Consider the following 14,762-nt stretch of genomic DNA (forward strand, 5'->3'; position numbering starts at 1 on the left):
GGGGCTGAAATGAATAAAGTAACCGATGCAATAAACCAGATGTGTTCTGTCCATGGACTGTTGAGCCTCATTTATACTTTGTCTCGCAGTGAAAATAACAGATTTTTTGTTTTTGTTTCGCTATAGGCTCATTGCCTAACTGAAGTCCCCGGTTTCCAGAAGGTGGCATACCCGTTTACTGCTCTGGTTAATTTTCCCATAGCTTTGATTGGCTCGTTTGATCGCTGCCGAGTCCAATGGGAAAAATAACTGAACAGGACACGGGTATGCCACCAACCAGGGACTACAGTTATGCACAGAGCCTATTGACAGCACATGGTGACAATCCCCTCCCTTGTGTATAGTTCTTGTCACTGCTGGTCTTGGGGAGGGTGTAGACAAAATGTGTTTCCAGCTGTTTCTTTTCACCTGACAGTGAGGAGTTTCACCGGGAGGGTAACACATGCTGAGGAGCATGCTACCTCCTAGTACCACTCCCTGCTGAACAGGCACCCCAACCACCCTGTAGAGCTCGCCCTCCACAACCGGCTTCCCACCCGCTAACACGGCCAAGTGTGTTTGTTGGAGCGCCTGGCCAACCCGGATTCACCATACAGGATTCAAACCTCAGTCTCTGTTTGTTAATTGTGGGGGCGGGCCTCTACTCTTGGTTGCTTGTTTTAGCAGAAAATGCACTTAAGACTTCTGGTGATTAGTAGTTTCGATCCCTGCACTTATTGTAAGTCGCTTTGGATAAAAATGTCTGCCAAATGACTGTAATGTAATGTAATGTGGGCAGAGACTGAGGTTCTGTAGCCTGGTAAACCCTCCCTCCGGAAATCTCATTTCTATTTGATTCCTGGAGTGAGTCTGGCCTGATCCGCCTTTCTGCAATATTGGCTGTGCTGGAGTTGGGCGGGAGTAATACCGTTGACTGACAACCCCTTCAGCCAATGATAATTTTTCCCCTTCAGCCAATCAGCAGTTCACCAGTCTTAATGTGACGCAACGAGACTTTTGAGACAGCCATACCCAATATGGGTTGCCTTTTTCGGATACAATGGTGTCACTGCCCGCCCCTACCGGTTCTCTAAATTTTTATTTTTAAATAGGCTTTGTCATGATTAATTGACCACATATATGAAGTTAAACAAGTAAATTCCGTGCCTCAAAATAGAAGTTAGAGAGCTTTTTGAAGTAAAAAAATAGCGGAGAATTGGCTGCACAAGAAAAAGATGGCTGCCGTTCGTGTTTTGGGCTCACTCGAACTCGCCACCTGATTGGCCAACGTAAGCTGTCAATCACAGAACAATGAGCGACGACGCTGATAGGCTCGGCCGTTTGGCATACACAGCCAATATTGCAGAAAGGCGGATCAGGCCAGACTCACTCCAGGAATCAAATAGAAATGAGATTTCCGGAGGGAGGGTTTACCAGGCTAGAGGTTCTGTGCCACCCAGACAAAAAAAATATGTTCAACCATACAACACAGCTTAAATCCAGTCATGGTGTAGAGCCCCACTATCCACATCTCACGAGGACGAACAGGGATTCATCTGTGTGTTTTAGAAGGTTCTGATCCTCCAGTCCCATCTCTGTATGCATTCATTTAAGGATACTCATTAAAAGAAAATATAGGGCAACAAAACCTTCCACAGGCAAAAGTTATTTGGAATTATTATCTTGATGAAATGAAGCGTCATCTCTGTGAATGAACTCTGATGCTGAGGGTCAGGAGATCATGCTGTCAAGCCAGTCCTCCAGGTCATCCTCTGTTACCTCCTGTTTGACTGGAGCAACCTCCTCCATCTTCTCCTCTGGAACAGTCTCCACCACTTCAGGCTCTGCTGATGAAGAGGAGCAAAACACTGTATAATTAGGACTTATTATTGCATGAATGTGTGCATTAAAAATACTATTCAAAAAGAGTATACAATCATACAAAAAAAGCCATCATTCTATAAGCCACCAAATCTCTGTCTGCAGAATCTCTGTCCGGGGCATAACTCGGGGATCGATTGACCAAATGGTCTATCGATGGTAGGTAGGAATGGTAGGTCTACTTGACACCTTGAGTGATAGGTAGGGCTTCGTGTGACATTAGTGAAGAGGCCTAAAGATCATAATGTTTATGTGGTTGGCAACATGTCGTGGTTTTATTATTGGCTAAGCTTCGTAACCCATTTGTCGTGGGACAATATCTAAATGGCGTGAAACATAGGATGGTTGGTAAGATTAGGGCTGCCTAGTATTTTAAAACTCATGATACAGTATTATACCCCTTCTCCTTAAATAAAATGATTTATTCTTAACTCATTCTCTGCCAATGACGTCTTTTGACGGGTGTAAATCGAGTGCCCTCAACGCCAATGACGTCTTTTGACGTCTCAAAAGAAAAAAATATATATATTTTCTTATTTATTAAACGCAATCCAAAGATGTACTGCTCCATTCACTTCCTGGTTAAAGTATTAGGGAAATATTCGGAATCTCGGCACCTGTGTTTTACTATGTATTTTTGGGCGAAACATGCTATTTTCAACTGGGTATAACAAGCGAACGGGAATCGCGATGACTTTTTTTCCACGGAAGTACAGTGAAACCCTCCGTGATTAGCAACCATCAGGGGATCGATCATACTGGAGATAAATATTCGGTAACTATTTGAAAAGGTAAGAAAATGGCTGGCAGTGTGGGCTTTTTGGGCTATTTAGTGAATGGCAGTGAATGAGTTAAATAAAAAGATTTACATTTAAAAAAAAGGCTGCATTCCGGAGTCCTATCCTAATAATATAAAAGCATGACTGCGTTCTGTCAGTCACTTGATTGGTCATCGCTTGCTTTGAATTCAAGAAGTCAGCCAGTGAAACATGATGTACCTGCACATTGTTGACTGTGAGATAATGGAGATGCTTGCGTTTCCGTATCGACTTGATCTGGAGCAGAAGTCTCTTCGTCCTCAATGGTGACAGGTTGAGCTCCCGAGGAGGCTGACAGTGGCTTCTGTAAACCAAGTAGCTGGTCTAGCTCCTCCTCCCCAGCATCCACGGGCGGCTCGGCTGCTTTACAAGAATCCTGAGGCGAAGGGCCCGACACTGAGCTTGTAACCTGGGAAACTCCCTGGCTCGTGTTGAGTCTTTTGAAAGCAGAGGCAGCCATACCCAGGTCCTGTTTTGGTGCCATGGTCAGAATAGGCAGCTCTACTGGTGTCGATACCTGAAACACAAAGGCTTGCGTAAATGACAAGGCTACAGTAGCAACAGGATAAGCAGTGAGCTTCATCTCAATGACAGAACAATGCAGGTTTTGGCAGAATATCATCATGAGCTACAAGTAGAAGCTAGAGCTCGACCGATGCTAGATTTTTGGGTCTGGTGCCGATAGTGATACAATGAACTTAATTTTATTTAACCACTTTAGACTCATTCAAATATCTTTAAAACAAAATACAGAATCTAAAAGCTTGCGAGGTTGTCTTTATCCAAGGTCAAAAATCAGGACACATTGGCTGCATTAACTGCCAATACCGACAAAGTCAAATAATGGTCGATATATGGGTCGGGCTCTAGTAGAAACTCTCAATTCCAACAGCACATCATGGACAAAACATTTGACCTTCTGAACTGTAGTCCTAAATGCAGTTCTAATTGGTTTGCATACCTGTACCAGTTCAGCCTCCAGGTTCAGTCTCAGATGGAGAGGCATTTCCTGGAGAGACTGTGCCAGCGCTGGAAGGTCAACAAACACAGCTGACATCTGCAGAAAGATACACAGTGGTATAAAAACTGAAAATGGTAACCGTTCTCAGTATCTGGCCTCTGTGTTTCCAGATTTGATTGAACACGACATATGAGAATACAGAATCCTAATGCTGATACAGAAGATCTCTTATTAAGTGGCCAATACAAACTTTTCCATCTACTCTTTTAAGCCTAGTTCAGACCAAAGATATGCGACCGTTTTAAGTGCGATTTATGCTTTTTCTCGTCCATGACCCATTGTGAGCTAGGTCTGCTATTTCAACTTATTTCACCATTGAAGTAAAGTATTAACTTTTTGGTAATTTTACAAATTAGCTATGGGTTATTTCACTGCAAGCCATCTTCTCACATTAAAAGGACAACTTCACCAATTTTTTGTGCCAAATGTTTATTGTGATGAGGATGAGAAAACGCTTCCCAATGCATCTTGTGTCTTGAGAGCTCACACTCAAAAGGTGTTGTAAAATCTCCGTCAAGAGACTGCATTTCACAGTTTGTATGCAGGCTGTCAAAGACTTTCCAGCACAATTTGAGAGCCAGCTATCAACACACAGGATGCATTTGGGAAGTGTTAAGTCAGATTTTCTCATCCTCTTCACAGTGTAAAAATAGGATTCCGGTAAAAAAAAAAGCATGTATTCAGCTAGGCCTGTATTCAACACTTTTCTTGGAGCTTCTTCATGCACAGTTCAAGGTCAATATGGCTGTGACAGGACACTATGAGCAGGCAAAAAATAAACCTAGGTGTCTTCAAAATTCAAATACATGACCAGAAATTCGATTAATAGAATAATCGTGGAGCAAGTTTAACATGTTTTATGTCAACGAATAACACAATGTATAAAATAACACCTGTGTTGTGGAAATAGTGAAAAAATACTGTAGCAGATCTACAAGCTCACAACACGTTACGATGCATTTGTGAGCTTGTAGATCAGCTATTTTCACTATTCATGAAATGTTTTGTCATTTTTTAAAACTTGATTTAATGACATGCTCAACATAGGGACCGATTATTATTAGTTTTGTTTAATGATTATCAAAAACATTTTTATCATCGATTAAATCAATTAGTTTGAGAACTGTTGCACCCTTAACCAGAAAGAATCCCAAAGAGTCAGTTTGCAGTATTATACATTTACCTGACTGGCCGCCAAGGAGTCCATTTCCCAATCCTTCTCCTCTGAAAAACGGAACTGGGCGAAAGAATCCCCTGGGAAAGAGAGACAGAAACGCTGGGTGAGTTATCACTGATGGGGACAAACTCCTGAATTCATTTACTGGCGATCGCAATCTCACTCTTTATTGTCATTTATACTCAAATTAACCCATTCAATCCGGAAACGCATCTCTGTCATTTCAGATTTCTTTGGCAGATATGAAAGCTCATATGAGCTTGTAGATCTGCCATGTTTTGAAAAATAGTGAATATTTGTGCAAATCTTTGAATATATACGTTTTAAAGCGAACATTTGAACTAAAACATTTTGAGATGGGGGTGCGCAGTCAAATACATATTATTTTGGGGGTCCTTGACATGAAAAAGTTTGAGAACCACTGATATAGCAACATAAGTTTTTCAAAAAACGGTTAGGATTTAGAAGACATTTGTAGAATACATACTCAAAAGATTAGCAAAATGTTCATGATTTTTCTAAAATAGCAGATCTACATGCTCATAGCGTGGCACCGAGTGCCACGCTATGAGCTTGTAGATCTGCTATTTTTGAACAGCAAAAGAAATCTAAAATGACAGAGATGCGTTCCTGGAATGAGTTAATACACCTACATACTATACCAGTGGTTCTCAACCTTTTCTGGATCAGGGCCCAATCGAAAATCTCAAAAGAGTTAAGAGTGTTAAATAGCTCTATATTCTGATTGTACTCATTGCTATGAATGAATGAATGATTTTTATTTCGAACATCATTAATAAAAGACAAATAGAATGCAAAACTGTAGAAAAAAAACAACAACGATGTCCGAAAAGGAGTAGGATGAAGTCTAAAACTTATAAACTCCTACCCCCTTTTTCACTAGCAGTTTTCACATTTTTTGAAAAAAATAAATGTATTCACACCTAAACATCTCCACTGCATGTTAAAAAGAAAATATAAAAATAGAACAATAAAAAATAACCGCAGTAATAACAGAGATACAATAAAATTAAAATAAAACCAACCCTACAGGCTATAGAGTGTTTGTTCAGTAACAGGAGTCTCCATGTATCTCCAGCTCTTTATTAAACAGACAATACATTTTCAGGTCGGGATACCAATTGTTACCAATCAGGATAGAGAACTCAGACAGGATACAGATTAAACAAGTGAAATTGGAAGTGATGAGTAGACAAAATTGGAACTGGAACACTGTAAAAATGAAGCTGATAAATGGGTACTCTCTCCTGATTGGCTGAAATTTTGCAACCTACCTGAAAATGTATTGTCTGTTTACTAACTCATTGACTGCCATGGACGAGTTAACTCGTCGAATTCTGCCAGCTTTTTATTTTATCGTTTTCTTTTTTTCACACAGAACCAGGAGATAACGTGATCCAAAGATTTACTGCTCCATTCACTTCCTGTTTAATTTATTACTTAAAAATCCTGCATCTCGGCTCCTACTTGAAAGGGTAAGAAGTCTGGGCCTTATTTAGTTGTACTGTATATACTAAACAGGGAGACCTCTGTCACTGAACAAACACTTTATAACAATGTTTACTATCAAAATATAGTGCTTTAACCTTTCAACAAAACAAGTTTTGTTTTAACCAAAAAATATCACTTACCCTACCTTTAAGTTCTTATTTATTGGTATCACTTTTTAACATTAATGTTATGTTATCACACAAATCTTTTGCCAATTATTTGGGGGCCCACTTGCAATACCCTTGCGGCCCAAACGTGGGCCGCAAGGGTATTGCATTCAAGGCTGTTTGATCAACCCACTTCCAATGCTCCGTGAGGCAATTAATGTGGTCTCCAACATGTCTGAAACCACAAATCACTGTTTCTCTGGTAACTGAAAAGTCGTCAATAAGTGTGGACAAATTGCCGATCAATACGGAGGATAAAGGCCCGCGTGTTTTTACACCACATGGTTTCCAGACACCAATTAAATGAGGGTATTTTCAACTCTAAAATGACAGAGATGCGTTCCTGGAATGAGTTAATACACCTACATACTATACCAGTGGTTCTCAACCTTTTCTGGATCAGGGCCCAATCGAAAATCTCAAAAGAGTTAAGAGTGTTAAATAGCTCTATATTCTGATTGTACTCATTGCTATGAATGAATGAATGATTTTTATTTCGAACATCATTAATAAAAGACAAATAGAATGCAAAACTGTAGAAAAAAAACAACAACGATGTCCGAAAAGGAGTAGGATGAAGTCTAAAACTTATAAACTCCTACCCCCTTTTTCACTAGCAGTTTTCACATTTTTTGAAAAAAATAAATGTATTCACACCTAAACATCTCCACTGCATGTTAAAAAGAAAATATAAAAATAGAACAATAAAAAATAACCGCAGTAATAACAGAGATACAATAAAATTAAAATAAAACCAACCCTACAGGCTATAGAGTGTTTGTTCAGTAACAGGAGTCTCCATGTATCTCCAGCTCTTTATTAAACAGACAATACATTTTCAGGTCGGGATACCAATTGTTACCAATCAGGATAGAGAACTCAGACAGGATACAGATTAAACAAGTGAAATTGGAAGTGATGAGTAGACAAAATTGGAACTGGAACACTGTAAAAATGAAGCTGATAAATGGGTACTCTCTCCTGATTGGCTGAAATTTTGCAACCTACCTGAAAATGTATTGTCTGTTTACTAACTCATTGACTGCCATGGACGAGTTAACTCGTCGAATTCTGCCAGCTTTTTATTTTATCGTTTTCTTTTTTTCACACAGAACCAGGAGATAACGTGATCCAAAGATTTACTGCTCCATTCACTTCCTGTTTAATTTATTACTTAAAAATCCTGCATCTCGGCTCCTACTTGAAAGGGTAAGAAGTCTGGGCCTTATTTAGTTGTACTGTATATACTAAACAGGGAGACCTCTGTCACTGAACAAACACTTTATAACAATGTTTACTATCAAAATATAGTGCTTTAACCTTTCAACAAAACAAGTTTTGTTTTAACCAAAAAATATCACTTACCCTACCTTTAAGTTCTTATTTATTGGTATCACTTTTTAACATTAATGTTATGTTATCACACAAATCTTTTGCCAATTATTTGGGGGCCCACTTGCAATACCCTTGCGGCCCAAACGTGGGCCGCAAGGGTATTGCATTCAAGGCTGTTTGATCAACCCACTTCCAATGCTCCGTGAGGCAATTAATGTGGTCTCCAACATGTCTGAAACCACAAATCACTGTTTCTCTGGTAACTGAAAAGTCGTCAATAAGTGTGGACAAATTGCCGATCAATACGGAGGATAAAGGCCCGCGTGTTTTTACACCACATGGTTTCCAGACACCAATTAAATGAGGGTATTTTCAACTACAACAAAGGCAGTGGGTTATGACATCAATAAGCGCTTAAAAAGCATGGGTGCCAATTAACCCCTTAACCCATTCAATATGGGAATGTGTCATTTTAGATTTATTTGGCTATTTAAAAATAGCAGATATGCAAGCTCATAGCGCGGCACCGAGTGCCACGCTACGAGCTTGTAGATGTGCTATTTTTGAAAATGTGTGCAAATCTTTACAAATGTCTTCTAAATCCTAACAGTTTTTTTTTAAACGTATGTTGTTATATCAGGTTCTCAAACTTTTTCATATCAAGGACCCCCAAAATGATATGTTTTTGTCCGGCGATCCCCATCAAAATATGTTGTTCCGGCCTGGGCCGCAGCGTGGCGGTCCAGGCACCCTAGGCTGCAATGCCAGCCTGACAGCCTGTTGTGGGTTCGAGTCCCGAACCCGAAGACCTTTGCTGCGTGTCACTCCCCATTTCCAGTCAATCTACTGTCCTATAAATAAAGGCATAAAAGCCCAAAAAAAAAATCTTTAAAAAAATATATATGTTGTTTTAGAAACTAAGAGTTGAATTAAAAATGTTGTTTCAAAAAATAGATAAAATATGAGCTTGTAGATCTGCATAAACATCCACACCATCTATCAGATTAGAATGAAGAAATATTACGCAGTATGAATAATCACCGCTGCTTTGTAAGTCTGGCACTACATCCAAAACATCAGACGTGCTGCTTTGTGCCAACAGTCACTAGAGCAGTGGTTCTTCTCAAAGTGGGGTCCAAGGACTCTCAGGGTTCCTTGAGGGGGTTCTAAATTGACCCTTCCAAGTCTAACTTTGACAGTATACACAATGGAACCAAATGGACCCAATCCAGGGTCCATTTGGTTAAGGGAAAATAAAACGTTTGAGAATAAAACGTTTGAGAACCACTGTCCTAGTGGACCATACGTAGTCGTAGTAAATCAGTGTCATACATATTCTGAAGAAAACCTGGAGACTGACATTCAGTAATTGGGTCTTATGATCAAAATAAGATTATAAAGAATATGCCACGGACCAGGCCAAGTCTTGCCACGGACACATTTGTCCGTGTACGCCCGGACATATTGATGACCCCTGACTGCACTAGAAGAAGGAGGAGGTCAGAAGGGAAAGGCCGCAGAAGACCTTTTGTCTGTGTGCCGTGTTCCTGCTGTCAATCCAGCACAGGGCGGAAGATGTATGGATGAAGGCGATAACGAGGCAACACAATGACTGCAGGCTGACAGATAAGACGGTGAATGGGAATATGACATTTGTCTGATGATTGTGGGGGCTATGGCCTTTGCAGGTGTGACATGAAAAGTACGCCATCAGCGCCTGGGTTTTTTTCCTCACTGGGAAAGAAACGCAGGCAGATGATATGTGGATTAGGTGGAAATTCACAGTAGGATCTAAATCATGTTCTTCCTTTTATATCACAAGTGGGTCAATCTGTGTTTTTCACCAATACTATGAACAACTTTCCTTCAAAGCTAAAAAATAAGAGTTTGAACAACAAAACGTGATACTGAAATAAGTTGGGAGATGGGCTTTGTGGACATTTTCCATTCAAAAGAACATTTCTTCATTGTAATGCTGATGAAATGCTGAGAAATCATTTGAGATATTGAAAGTAACATTTTCACAGGTAGGAGAAGGTTAGAAGAACAGTCAACTGTCTGGGGCTAATCTCACACCACTGGACCGATTCACCACCGTATCTTGTGTGCACAAATGTACACAGTAATGATTAAACTCTGAATGAGAACCATTTACTCACACACAGTCATCTGTAAGTTCATAGGACTCTATTGCATTGTTCTTATTCTCTCTCCTGTTTGTTCTCGTTCCGTTGTAAGTCTCTCTCTCTCTCCCACTCCTGTTCTCTCCGTATAAGATCTGCCTCAACCTTGGTCCACCTTCACCCCTCAGCCCACCTTCAACAGCACAAAACTGCTGACGACGGTGAGCTGCTAAACTCCTGCCACATGGAGCCCATGCAGTGTCAACCTGATCTGTGTTCATGCAAATGCCATGCAGGTGGTTCAGAGGAACTGACACCACCATGCCAACCACTGCCAGGAAGAATGAAGAGGAGCCTCTGTTAACGCTCCATGGAAGGGGAGAGAGAGAGAGAGAGAGAGAGAGAGAGGAAAAGAGGGAGAGAGGAAAAATAAAAGTTGTGACTTGTGCCAGTGGGTCCAAGCTGACTTCAGTGACTTAACCCATTAAGACCTGAGGCTGTTTTCTGAAAAACCTATGTTGCTATATCAGTGGTGCTCAAAACTGTCTCATGTCAAGGACCCCCAAAATTATATGTATTTGGCCGCCGACTGACCCCCATTTCAAAATATTGTGTTCTAGGGACCCCCAGAAGCAAAGATTGGAGTTAAAAGTTTCACTTTAAAAGAATATGCAAATTGTCAAAATGTTTCAAAAATAGCTCGTAGCGGGGCACGAAGTGACGTGCTACGATCTCGCACTTGTAGATCTGCTATTTTTGAATAGCCAAAGTATAAAATAATGCTTTTTAGCTGAAATGACACGGATGCTTTCCCGCTTTTAATGGGTTAAATCTTCTGTCTGATCTTGGCTAAAACCTGCTCCGTCTGTCGTCTTATGTCAGACCTCAAGTAAAGGCCACATATCAACATGTTTCCAGATGTGTAGCATAGAGCTTTACATGTACCAGCAGATTAAGTACGTATCGCATGACTTCAAAGAGTTCATGTGAGCAAAAACGCATCTTAACGTGTGCCCCATGTTATTTGAGAATACATAAAATATGTCACTGAACAGTGATACAGCTAAAAACTACCTCCCCATAAAGGCCTGTTTTGTAGTCCGTCTCTTATGAAATGGTATTATTGTAAAAATGAGTTAATAGTAACAGCAAACTATTCATACTGTGGATAAATACCATTAGTCATGCTTAGTCAGGCCAAGTGGCTACAGTAAATTAGCGCTGTGTAACTCCAGCGAAGTGTCCCATCTCTTGACATTATTGCGGGCCGACACACCCACATTAACAGATTTGGTTTCACCAGCAGTCTGGAAGCGTTATCTGTGGCTCTGCAACATTGCACTCTCCTCTCAGCTTTTATATTCGGATCCGTTCTCCCATCTTCACTCGCCGCGCTCCCCGCCCTTCTGTTCCACACCGCTATTTTCCTGCTGAGCCTTGAGAGGCCCTTGTTCTGCTCTGAGAGCTACTGTGTGGAGCTGGCACACACAGACGGAAGGTAGAGATAAGCCATGCCAGGCTTGCATTACTGCAATATCTAGCCGTCCTTGAACAGGATCGGGGAGTTCACAAAAAATATGTGTGTTGTGACAAGATTACAGTAAAGTCATTACAACAAGATTAAAAATCTAAAAGCCCCACTAGCAGGCCCTAAAGGCTGGGCTGCTCCTTGCACTGAACCAGACATTTTGGCCAAAGGGTGGCACTTGAAGAAAATATCGTCCGATAACGAGGATGTCTGTCCCCTTTTCAATTGCGCTAGACCCCTGGGAGATGGATTGTTGAGGTGGAGCATAACACCTACCATCAGTACTACTTATCCCACAACTTTGTTACCTAAGCCGTGCTACTCATACGCTGAGTTGGCAGTGTCCGGGATCGAACACAGAACCTTGTGGTCCAAAGGCGAGTGCTATACCAACGAGCTACCCATACAGACACACATCAGGGTTAAGTGGTCAATGCAGCATGTGATCAGAGGATTACAATGACTACTCCACATTGGAAGCCCTTGCATCTGCGACATCATGTGAAACACACAGATGCAGACAAGCACGTCAACCTTGGTTTCCTGTGTGCGGTGTGGCCCAGCAGAAACACTGACATCCTGTTTGTGACAGCGCGTCATTGTTGTCCCGTTGTTTCTTAGGCTACTGTATGCACAGGAACTCACACATATTACACACACACAGAAGTTATGAATGCGCATACTCAGAATGACAAATTCACAGGCGCGTGCATGCAAGAATACGCACACACCCTTGTTGACTTGACCATGCCTTAAAAAAGTGTACACTTCACTGTGGCGATAGGGACAATCTAACCAACTGTAGCAAAGCTCCCATGCTGGCAGGCTGCCAGCTGTGTAAGCCTGAGGGAATGGAGCTGTGGTGCGTGGAATTAACTCAGATTTGGAATGCTTCCGACCGGTTGGACGAGGCAAAGCAGGTAGACAAACAAAATTGACGGCAAAACACCTCATTTTCAAGGAGGAACCCTGGATATAGGCAGCAGTTTCTCCCACATTGATTCATAAGTCTTACTGCATCTGCTGCCATGAAAAGGCAACACACACACACACACACTTGTTATTATAATTTTTGTATATACTTTTTCACTGTCGTAATTATTTTTTCACAATAACCATTCCAAATTAATGTGTTGTGGTTGTGACCACTTCTCTAAATTCTATTTTTAGTCTTGAGTTGAGACTTGAGTCTGTCTGTCCCCTACACTGGGAATCATAGCTTCAACAGACGCTGTAATGCCATCTAGTAGCCACCAGAGACATTACCAAAGATACAAAGTTACACACTATGACTTTAAATAGCACTGCAGTGAAAAGGCATGAAGGTGACTGCATGGGATATGGTGTTCATTTTAACGGTGCAACAGCTAAAAAAAATATTGATTAATAAAAGTATTGGGTTTTAATAAAATAATCGATTTTGGGGACACCTTTGTACAAAATAGGGCTCAAGTGGTTAATCAGACTAATCAATTTAATCAATTATAATAAATCTATTTCATATAAAAATATATCTTTTGCATTCATTCGTTGATATGTAAGAAATAAGAAAATATTTTTAAAAAACACAAGATTATTCAATCAAAAAAGTGATCTATAGACTGGCTAAGAAAAGAATCGATAGTTGCAGCCCTAGTTAATTTATCCATGAAGGAAAGCCACCCAGAATGACATGACCCTTCAGTGTGAGTGAGTACTAGTTGTCTCAAGAAGAGAGTAACAAATGTAATAGAGCGACCACCTCATTGACTGGTAGGGATGGGAAGGGATTAAGGCTGGGCAGTGGGCAATTAACTGAGAATATATCCAAAACATTTAGAACCAATAAGAACAGACTTCATCTTGCTCATACAGGTTAATCGAATAGTCGAGAAGCGAGTGTTTTTTCTTATCAACTAAACATGAAAAACTTCAAATCGATTTTTTATAAATCGATTAGTCTGATTAACCACTTAAGCCTTATATTATACTTTATAGACACGGAGAGGAACACAGAAGAAAAGGGGAGGAGGGTATTGGAGGAGAGAACCAGAAAGGAGACATGGACAAATGAGAAAAAGGCAGTAGACATGAAAAAAGTAGGATGGCAGAAAAGTGGAAAGGAGAGTAGGTAGGAGGAGGAAAGAAGAAAGGAGGAGAAGAAATAAGGAGGTAGGGGAAGACGAGAGAGATCTGACAAAACAGCTTATCCTGTTGCGAGAGGCAGAGGCAATCCTCCAACATGCCTTTTAACCAAGCAAATTAGACCAACGTTGGACAACTCTGAAAGCTGCTACATTGTCAATAAATCACTGCCTGCACTAATTGCAATCAAAATCACAACAAACAACAAACCCAGCGAGACAATAAAGACAAGAAAAATGTATTTATTCTGTCCTTTCAAGGAGAATAGCTGAGCCTGTCTCACGGCCATATCAGTAGATTTTTCTTCATTATTCTAGAAAAGACTTTACGCATTAGAACCACCTGTGAGTGACCATACACTTAACTCATTCAGTGCCACTGGACGTCTAAAACGTCCGTTGTAATAAGCCCTGTGCCACTGGACGTCTAAAACGTAAAAAATAATAATAATAATAATAATATTGTTTTTCTTTTTTTTTTTAAAGAAATTCAGAACCCAAGATATGATGATTTGAAAATGTTCTGCTCCATTCACTTCTTGTTTAACTTCTTACTGAAAAAGGCTGTATCTCGGCTCCTAAGCACTTTTTTTTTACAATGAATTTTGGCTGTGGCACTGAATGGCACTTTTTTACAATGAATTTTGGCCAGTGGCACTGAATGAGTTAAAAGGAACTCCATGTACTTGTACTGTTGTTTGTCACTACATCCTGTCACTCGAATGCCTGACAAACTGTACCAAAAGCGGACAGAGAGCTACTGTAGCTCCTGTAAACAAACAGAGCTCTAGTTACATACAGTACAAAATTCACCACACAAACCCACAGTTACGCTTAAAAAAACAGAGGCAGGGGGCGCCGATGGCCAAGCGGTTAAGGCGCATACCACATACAGTAGGCTCTAATGCAGCCTGACAGCGAGTTGCAGGTTTGATTCCCGTGCCTGACAACCTGTGTTGCGTGTGCGTCACTCCCCGTCTCTCTCCCTGTTTCCTGTCACTCTCCACTCAATCTGGGAGCCCATCGGCAATATTTTTTCCTTTGAATTTCATGCGGAGCTCTGAATCTGTCTCGAGAGATTACCCTCCACTATACTGA

At 40.7% G+C, this 14,762-nt stretch overlaps 1 protein-coding gene across 2 annotated transcripts in view; it reads right to left on the reverse strand.

The window, feature by feature from the left end:
- Positions 1–18: 18 nt before the first annotated feature.
- Positions 19–14,762, reverse strand: part of aven (apoptosis, caspase activation inhibitor) — a 32,549-nt gene continuing 17,805 nt past the window's right edge. Inside the window, exons 3-6 of one of the 2 annotated variants that reach the window (XM_080453273.1) lie at positions 4,883–4,953; positions 3,640–3,735; positions 2,859–3,195; positions 19–1,823 (exon numbers count right to left, since the gene is read on the reverse strand). In XM_080453273.1, the coding sequence (XP_080309399.1) occupies positions 1,711–1,823; positions 2,859–3,195; positions 3,640–3,735; positions 4,883–4,953 (617 nt within the window). In that variant the 3' untranslated portion in view covers positions 19–1,710. Of the gene's footprint in view, positions 1,827–2,858; positions 3,196–3,639; positions 3,736–4,882; positions 4,954–14,762 lie in introns of both variants that reach the window. The other variant, XM_080453272.1, reaches the window with a different exon arrangement.

This window comes from Gymnoscopelus braueri (assembly GCF_963280865.1).
Source record: "Gymnoscopelus braueri genome assembly, chromosome: 16".
Classification (NCBI taxonomy): domain Eukaryota; kingdom Metazoa; phylum Chordata; class Actinopteri; order Myctophiformes; family Myctophidae; genus Gymnoscopelus; species Gymnoscopelus braueri.